The sequence below is a fragment of the Gastrolobium bilobum genome, unplaced genomic scaffold (genome assembly GCF_033153095.1).
Source record: "Gastrolobium bilobum isolate Gb01-03AN ecotype WA unplaced genomic scaffold, APGP_CSIRO_Gbil_v1 utg9733, whole genome shotgun sequence".
Lineage (NCBI taxonomy): Eukaryota > Viridiplantae > Streptophyta > Magnoliopsida > Fabales > Fabaceae > Gastrolobium > Gastrolobium bilobum.
The window spans coordinates 168,905-178,140 of NW_026896572.1; the positions used below are offsets into that span (position 1 = coordinate 168,905).

The 9,236-nt window shown below is 39.8% G+C and overlaps 1 protein-coding gene across 1 annotated transcript; it reads left to right on the forward strand.

The window, feature by feature from the left end:
- The first annotated feature begins 7,682 nt into the window (after positions 1 to 7,682).
- On the forward strand, positions 7,683 to 8,396 carry LOC133300668 (uncharacterized). The gene has a single exon (XM_061500238.1). The coding sequence runs from the start codon at positions 7,683 to 7,685 to the stop codon at positions 8,394 to 8,396; it is 714 nt and encodes a 237-aa protein (XP_061356222.1).
- The last annotated feature ends 840 nt before the right edge of the window (positions 8,397 to 9,236 follow it).

Sequence of the window (9,236 nt, forward strand, 5' to 3'; positions counted from 1 at the left end):
GAAGAGATGAAGGACGTCCTGTGGCACTGTCATGGTTCCAGCTACGGTGGAAACTTCGCAGGAGAAAGAACAGCGACAAAGGTGCTGATGAGTGGTTTTTATTGGCCAACACTTTACAAAGATGCAAGGAAGTTCGTTGAATCATGTGATAGATTTCAGCGAACGGGGAACATCTCTAGAAGACATGAAATGCCCCTCAACAACATATTGGAGGTTGAGATCTTTGATTTGTGGGGAATGGACTTCATGGGACCCTTCCCACCTTCTTATGGCAACAAATACATCTTGGTTGCGGTTGATTACGTCTCCAAATGGGTTGAAGTTGTTGCCCTTCCTACTGATGATGCTCGGGTGGTCATTGCATTCTTGAAAAGAAACATATTCGTTCGATATGGAGTACCACGAGCGATCATAAGTGACGGAGGAACTCATTTCGACAACAGACAAGTGGAATACGTACTGGCTAAATGCGGCGTGAAGCATAAGATTGCAACACCATATCATCCGAAAACAAGTGGTCAAGTGGAGATTTCCAACCGATAGCTTAAACGTATCTTGGAGAAAACAGTGGGAAGCTCCAGAAAATATTAGTCCAAGAAGCTTGATGATGCACTGTGGGCATACCGGACTGCCTTCAAGACACCAATAGGTATGTCCCCTTTCCAATTACTGTTCGGGAAAGCTTGTCACTTATCGGTAGAATTGGAGCATAAAGCACTGTGGGCAATCAAGTACCTGAACTTCGACTCCAAGACAGCAGTTGAGAAAAAATTGCTTCAACTGGATGAGCTCGACGGATTCAGACTATCTGCGTACGAGAGTGCGAGTTCGTACAAAGAGACGAAGAAGTGGCATGACAAGAAGATCCTACCTCGAGACTTCAAGTGGGGAATCAGGTATTACTCTTTAACTCTCGTCTTCGTCTCTTCCATGGAAAACTTAAATCCTGATGGTCGGGACCGTTCATCGTAAGGAACATGAAATCATATGGAGCAATGGAGATTAGTCTGCTGGAGTTCGATAGAAGCATCACAGTGAATGGCCAACAACTGAAACTATACATGGGAGGAGAAATAGACAAGGGAACAACCATTGTTGCCCTTGTCGAGGTAATTTGAGCAAGGTACATCAGGCTCGTGACGTTAAACAAGCGCTGACGGGTAGGCAAACCCGTAGTTTACTGCTTTATTTTAAATTTTAGTTTAGTTTATTTTGATTTCAAGAAAAAGAAAAGCAAAAAAGAGACAGACAAGTGAGGCCAAGGTCATGATTGAGTTCAAGAAGGAAGAAACGAGGATTCAAGAGGCTAAGGTATGAAATTTTAAAGCTTAAATATAAAAATTGTCCCTGCCTCAGCACGTTTTAGCGTCCACATGCACGCCAAAATGTGCTACAAGACTAAAATAAGCAATTGCCCCTGCCTCTCAGCGTTTTGGCGCACATGTGCATGCCGCGCACATGTGCACGCCAAAACGTGCTCCTAAGATCACAGGGGCCACCTTTCTGGCTTAGAACGTTTTGGCGTGCACACTGTGCGCCAAAACGCCCTAACGCGTCCCCAAAATTTTAAAAAGGTTTTAAATTCCTTTCTCCCCCCCCCCCCCTCACTCTGCACTCTCACAATTTCTTCCCCATCAACTCACTCTCATCTCTCTACGCCCTCTCCTTACCTCACACGAGTTGTTCATCTCCCACAAGGCAATCCAGGTATGAAATTCTTTCCCTAATCTTCATGCTTCATTCATGAATTCCACATTTGAATCTAAGGATTGGAGGGTATAAAAACTTGGGAGTAAAATTGATAGAGAAAACCTAGGGTTCCAACGAATTGGGGATTTGGATTTCTAATGGTTTTACAAATTGATTGGCATTGAGCAATCCAAGATTTGAATAGGGAATTAGGGAATGGTGTTATGATAACCTCTGTACAAATTTTGTATCATGAAATTTCTGAGGTTATATACATGTCCGCACATTGTTCACTCTTTTTGCATTCAAAAGCATGCACACAAGCTGTTCGACAGAATGTAACAATGAAGATGAAATGTTAAAAATGCTTACAATTCCTTATTTTCAATGCTCAATTTATTATGATGGTTGTCCTCAACTGAATTAGCAACAGAAATAAGAGATAGAGAGTTGTTCTTAAACTATGCATTGCAAGAAGATCGATTACATGTTCACATAGTTAGGGTGTTTCATACATGTAGTGCATAATACATGCTGGACCAAATGCTTTAGCTGTAGGATTTTCTTTTTGGTCGGTAAGCTTGGGGCTACTTAACAGATTATATACAATTGAGTTGAAACATGTAATGAGGAACAAACTTCTATAATGCAAACTAGTGATCATGCATAGATACAAGTATCAAGTAAAGCATGCACATGGAAGTTTCAGTAGCAAAATTTTGTGCTAAAAGGAAAGTGCTCTAATATAGATAGAAATCCCAATACTATCTTCTGAAATAGATTCATGAATTGTAAATTGACTTGGAATTTTCTGTTTTTCATGAATGTCAACTAGAGGCAAAAAGAGGGTCAAGGTGAACCCCAAGGGTGGTTCAAGCTTAAGGCAAGCACCTGAACCTGAACCTGGTTATGATGAACACAGGTTCAAGTCCCCAGCCCATGCTACCCGGTACATTGAGCACATCAAGAAAAAATCCTTTGTACGAGAAAGGGTTTTCTATCTCAAGCAAGGGCAACACCATGATTTCTACATCATGGTGGCCAATGGATGGCGAACATTTGGGAGGTTACCAATAGAAGCTAATGAAGAGCTGGCAAGAGAATTCTATGCCAACGCTTACACGGTAGAAGAGGGAGCAAATAGGGAGTATATTAGCTCTATGAGAAAGAAAACAGTGAGATACAATGCTACTTCCATTCAAGCAATTCTACAAATAGCTCACCATGACAGAACTACACAGAGGACTTACAGGTTTCAAACAAAACTTGCAACCGTTGAATATGAGAGAAATGATCCTTTTGGTGTAGCTGAGCCAATACTTCTAGGTCTCACACTTCCTGGAGAAAAGTGGGACCCAACAAAAGATCACAGCCGCCCAAAGAGGATTTGGCTGAAACAGCTGAACAATGTAGCCAAGGTTTGTCACTACTTTATTAATAGCAACATCATGCCCAGTTCAAATCAAATTGAGATAGTGGTGAAGATAGTTGTATTAATTTACACTGTTATGGAAGGACTACGGGTGGATTTGCCTAGGGTACTGGCTGATAGTATCTATGAGCTGGCTCATAAAAAGAACAAGACAGCCACCATTGGACATGCCTCTCTGATTCAGAGTTTATGTGCAGCAGCAGGAGTAAAGATTTCTATTGAAGGAGATACCATCCCATTGAAGCCCATCATAGATGCAAAATACATTTCTACTTACATAGGAGGCTCCTTTGTTACTGACGATGATGACCCAGTGCCACCACCAGAGACTCGCGGCAGACCGCAACGTGCACCTAGACCATCTGCTCCAGTTGAGAGACCACCAGTTGCGACTACTGACAGCCGACTGGATGATATGGAGACACAGATGGGATTTCTTAGGCGGCGGCTGAGGCATATGGATCACAGGGAGCAGGAGTATCAGACTTACATGACTATACATCATCACCCTGCCAGACCAGATGGACCTCCACCTTTCCAGCCCACACCTTATAATGGTTCAGATGGGGAGGCCACTTTTGATGCTGCTAGGAGGATCGCTTCGACAGCTCAGGCCACGACTTCACATGCTGCGGAGGATACTGATACAGAGATGATACCTGCCATTGTCCGAGACGCTAAGGATGATGACATGGACGACTGATACCACCCTCATCCCATACTTTCCCTTTTATTTTCTGTTATTTTGTGATTTGAGATTCGCATTTTAATATGCTAACCCTGTCACATGTTTTCATACTATCACTTCTATGACTGATGAGTTTAGATTGTTTCATGTTGTTTCAGAATAAGCGACTAGTTATGCTTAGCTTGCACACAAATTATTTTTAGATTTAAATCTGTTGTTGAGGACAGAAAAATTTAAATCTGGGAATGGAGAATGCGCGTTCCATCTAAGCACATTGGATTGAGACCGGAGGAATTTTCATGAGTATACACAGAATCTCCGGTCAAGACAGGGAAATATCTCAAATCCCTTTTTCATACAATTTTTAATTCTTGTTTTTATGTTTTTCATGCATTTTTTAATTAGATAATTTTAATTGTTTTCGTTGAAAAACCCCAAGCCAAAATTTTTTGTGAAGATTCTTACAAATTTTTCAAAGTTTCTTAGTGTTTTTTTTTATTGGAAAAATGGCGGGAAGTTTAAATCAGCAATTGATTCAGAGCATGATGATGCACTTACCCATATTCACTTTTATGAACATCATTGCAATAAGTGACATGATTCATTGAAAATATTGTTTGATATTGAAGTTATTTGAGAAAAAGAACAAGGAAATTACTGTGCATTCATAACCGTGAGGTTTTGAGCCTATACAGAAAATTTTTATTGAGTGTGCATTCCATTGTTGAGATACTCTAGAACTTGCTTGGTTTCTTAATTAAAATAGTCTGTGATTTATACTGTAGAGATGACAGAGGCATGTTCTTTTTCTAACTAGATGGCCAAATAGCTAACCTTGATGATATTCCTTAGTTAAGCCCCCTTGAGTCTAGACTTTTTTGTTCATGAATAACCTTGAATGTGAATAGCCACTTCCCCAATTGAATCCTCACCTTAATAGCAGATTAATTTCAGATTTCAAGTAAGGAGTGGATATGAGTTTCAACTATGCAGGCGTTCAACGGAATAAAGAAGTACAAGCAAAAGGGCAAAGCCCAAAGAAGAAAGAAAAAGGAACAGTTGGTTAGACTCAAGAAAAGCGAGCAAAATGCTCAAAACAAAGAAAGGAAAAGAAGTGAAAAGCAAGAAAATATGCTTAGAAAGAAAATGACAAAAGAGAAGGTTTAAATAAAGAACTGGAGAGAAGAAGAAAAGCTTTACAGCCGGAAGAAACGCACAACACTTGTTCCATTCCTTAATCTGAATTGATCTTAAACTTTTGTCCCAATTTCTATCCTTCCCTTTCACCAGGCCACGTTACAACCTTACGAAAGACCTCTTGATCTGCTTGATTTATCATAAGAACTGTGGAGAGCGAGAATATAAGCAAGCCTATGGTAGTGTTAATTCAGTGGAATAAGAAAGAAACACCAACCCTCTACAAAGTTGAGCGAGAGTGAATTATAAACCTAGTGAGGGAGTGTCTCAGGAAGTTTCCCCTGTTCTTGATCTTAAGGAATTTCATTAAAAGTTTTACTGATGAATTATTGATCTTATTGTTTTGATGTATCATCCTTTCCTTAAGTCTAAATGCTCTGTAGTCATTTCTTTGATTAAATCATGCATGTGAATTCCATGCAATTAGAAATCTTGACTGAATTCAATTAAGTTTATTCTAGTGAATTGCTGAAGATAGCAATGTTCAAATCTGGGAATGGTTGATAAACCCTTGGTTTACCATGTTTTTAGGCTTAATTATGATTCATATATGTTATGAATTGCATGGAAATTAGGGTTTTATGCTGTAAAGTTACAGTAATTGAATATCTTGCTAACATGTTGTCATAATGCTAATCTACAAGGGTTTTTGACACATATTATGGCATTTTGGAACAAAAGGAAGACATCAAAGTGAGTTCAAGTCGCAAGAAAGCAAGATTTCAAGTGTGTGCCAGCTGAAAGAGGACGTTTTGGCGTCCATAAAGCATGTTTAAACGCAGAAAAGGAAGAAAAACACCATTGCCCCCTGGAGGGAACGTTTTGGCGCACAACAGCACGCCAAAACGTCCTGAAAACAACCAAAACCATTCGAAGAGCACGTTTTGGCGTGCTAATGGACGCCAAAACGTGTGAAGGAAGAAAATAATACACATCAAGAACGTTTTAGCGCGCTACAACACGCTAAAATGTCCATACACGGTCAAGCCAACTCCAGGAAAGATTTAATCAAGATACGCAATAGATTCCACAAAGATACAAGGAGGAAACACATCAACCTTGATTTGAAATAAGATATAAATCCAATGGGAAGATGTGATGAAGATACAACAAAGATTTGAAGCTCTAATTCGTCAAACAAATATCCAAGATATTACATGCAAAAAGGAAACAAAGATGAAATCAAATACAAATCTGATATGGATTCATTGGGAGATTTAATAATGGATACAACTCCTATGGTTATAAATAAGAAGCTTGGGAGCAGACCAACTCACTCATTCACCAATTCAGAAATTCATTCATCCTCATTCATACTCCAAGGAGGAATCCTGTTGCGGAGCGCTGGAACACTGAGGAACCAAGTTAACATCACACCAATGGAGGCTTGGGGTTCTCTTTTCTTTATTATTTCTTTTCAATTCAGTATGCTAGAGTAGTCTTTTATGTAGTTAAGGGTAGATGGAACCCAATTAAATCTTTATGTTTATGAATTAAATTGTCTCTGAATCCTGTTCTTTTTATAATTGAATAAATTATCTGTTTTTAATGCCTTCTATGAGTTTGTTCCTTATAGAATGATTTTGGGGAATTGTATGACAATAGGGATGTTGGTGCATGAACCTTGACTTAATAATTTATCATAATCCTTGTGATCTAGGAATAGACATAGGGTAATTATGCAATCTTGAAATTCTTGATCTTAATGCATGGTTTCTTGGGGAATAATTGGGGAACTAGAGTTCTTTCAAGATTACATAGATTTATGGTAACAAGGAATTGAGCCGTAATTAACTCAGATAGAATTGATTGGCAATATGTTAAGAAACGGATTCTTGGTCATTTAATTCATAACATATTAAGGATATTGGGGGAAGTCGAAACCTTAACTACGCTTGTTTTAAATCTTAATCAAACATCATCTTCATTCATCCTTTTAATTCTGAATTTTTATATTGCATGCTTTTACTTGTTTTTAATTTTAAGTTCTTCGAACCACAATTCTCTTCATCTAAATTCTCTCAAACCAAACCTTTGATTGTCCAACTAAAACGCAATTAGCGAACTAGTTCTTGAATTTTTTATCCTCGTGGGAACGATCTCGTACTCCGGTACTCTTTATTACTTTCACGATCGGTGCACTTGCCGAGTCGCAACAGCCAGATCGTGACAAGGCCATTTTTTGAGGAGCTATTTTTGGGGAAGTATTTCCCATATGATGCGATGGAGCGCAAGCAGGGAGAGTTCGAATGTCTTATACAGGGCTTGATGTCTATGGATGAGTATTTGGCTATATTTATTAAGTTAGCCAAGTTTGCTCATTTTCGTATGGCGATGCCGTCATAGGATTTTTTGGCTTCTAAATTCAGTAGAGGCCTCAGTGAAGAGATAGCAGATAGGATTATTGGAGTAGCATCTAGAGACTTCGGCACTTTGATTCAGCAGTCTCGTGACATTGAGGATGTTTATATGGTGAGCAAGGCCAAGAAGGCCAAAGTGTCTGAGGAGAGATGAGCGGGTACTTCTACTCATGGTAAAGATAGGAGATTTGATAGTAGGAACAAAGGCAAAGGTCTTCAAGCGAAGAAATCATATCAGCAGTTCAAGAGGACTATTACTCGGGCAGGCAGCTTTACTAGACCTTCGACTATTACAAAGTGTGTTGGTTGTAGGAAGATGTATATAGGACCCTATGCTATAGGGAAGATTGTTTGTTTCAAGTGTGGCAAGGAGGGGTACTTTGCCAGAGACTGTCTTACACTCGTTGCTAGTGCTGCGGTTGCTCAGGTTGCACCACTTCATATGATTCCTGTACAACCACCTGCACCTGCACCACCTACAGTGCCACCAGTTACTAGTATAGTTTATATCTTTGATCGTCAGCAGTCGGACCGAGCTCCGAACCTTGTTCGTAGTACTAACTCTATTGGTGATCATGATTTTGATGTATTATTTGATTCTAGGGCGACACATTCATTCATTGCGGGCCCAAATGTTGTGGGGTTAGATTTGCCCATTTATGAGCTTTCTCCACCTTTGCGGGTTACCACTGCCACTAGGGATAAGTGCGATACTTCATTCATCTATCGTGATGTGGCATTTCAGTTGGATGGCCGAGATTATTCGATGGACCTTATTTGTCTACCCATGGTCAACAAGATCATCTTGGGTATGGATTGGTTGGCAAGGAACTGCGTGATGATAGATTGTTGTGCCAAGAAAGTAGTAATGTCCCCGTGTGATTCTATTACCAGTTCTTCTCCTTATATATCAGTGTTTCAGGCTAGGAAGGAAGGAGCCTTTGGGTACCTTAATGGGAACGCCAACATCATCTTCATAATCCAGAATGATGTAATCAGCATGAAAAATGAATTTGTCCACTTTGACTAACAAATCTTCCACTTTTCCTTGTGGCTTGACAATTGATCTATGGCAAGTTGTTTGAAAACTGAGGAGGGTATCAGGTTGATGTTTTCTCCCAAATCACACAAGGCTTTGCCTTGGTAGCTATTCCCTATGACACAAGGGATGGTAAAACTCTCAGGGTCTTGTAACTTAGGTGGAAGTTTGCCCAAGTATTTGCTGCTTTCCTGTCTCAAAGCTACAGTCTCATATTCTTCCATACGTCTCTTTTTGGAGAGAACGTCTTTCATAAACTTGACATATATGGGCATTTGTTCCAAGGCTTCCACCAAAGGAATGTTTATATGAAGCTGCTTTAGGATGCTCAGGAATTTGCCAAATTGTTTATCATCTTGCTTCTACTTTGTTCTTTGAGGGAACAGAACTGTGACTGTTTTGCTCTTCTTTTGTGGGGGCTCTGCAAATTAAGTTGTTCTAGCTTGAGCTTGTTCTTGTTCATCAGGCACTGTTCATTCCTTGGGTCCTTGATTTTTTGAACTTGGACCAGCTGCACTCTCTTGTTGATGTTCAGGATGCAAAACTCTTGCTGGTGCTTTTGGTGAATTGACAAGCTCTCTCTCAGTTCTTTTGGAAGCTGCCTTGAAAGCATTTATGGATTAATTGGCAGTTCCTCCACTTCTCAATTACTTTTACCTTTTCTATTGAGGAAGTTGAAGGGACTTCAGTGTCCCCTGGTGCTCTGGTGCTGAGAGATGCAGCTATCTGACCCAAATGGGTCTCAATGTTTCTAACAATAGCATCATTTCTTGGGACATACTCTTTCACACAGTTTTCCAAGCAAATGATATGTTGTTCATCTCTAGGGAA

Excerpts from the sequence above, each read along its gene's own strand:
- LOC133300668 (XM_061500238.1), top strand. The coding sequence starts at position 7,683 with ATGTATATAGGACCCTATGCTATAGGGAAGATTGTTTGTTTCAAGTGT.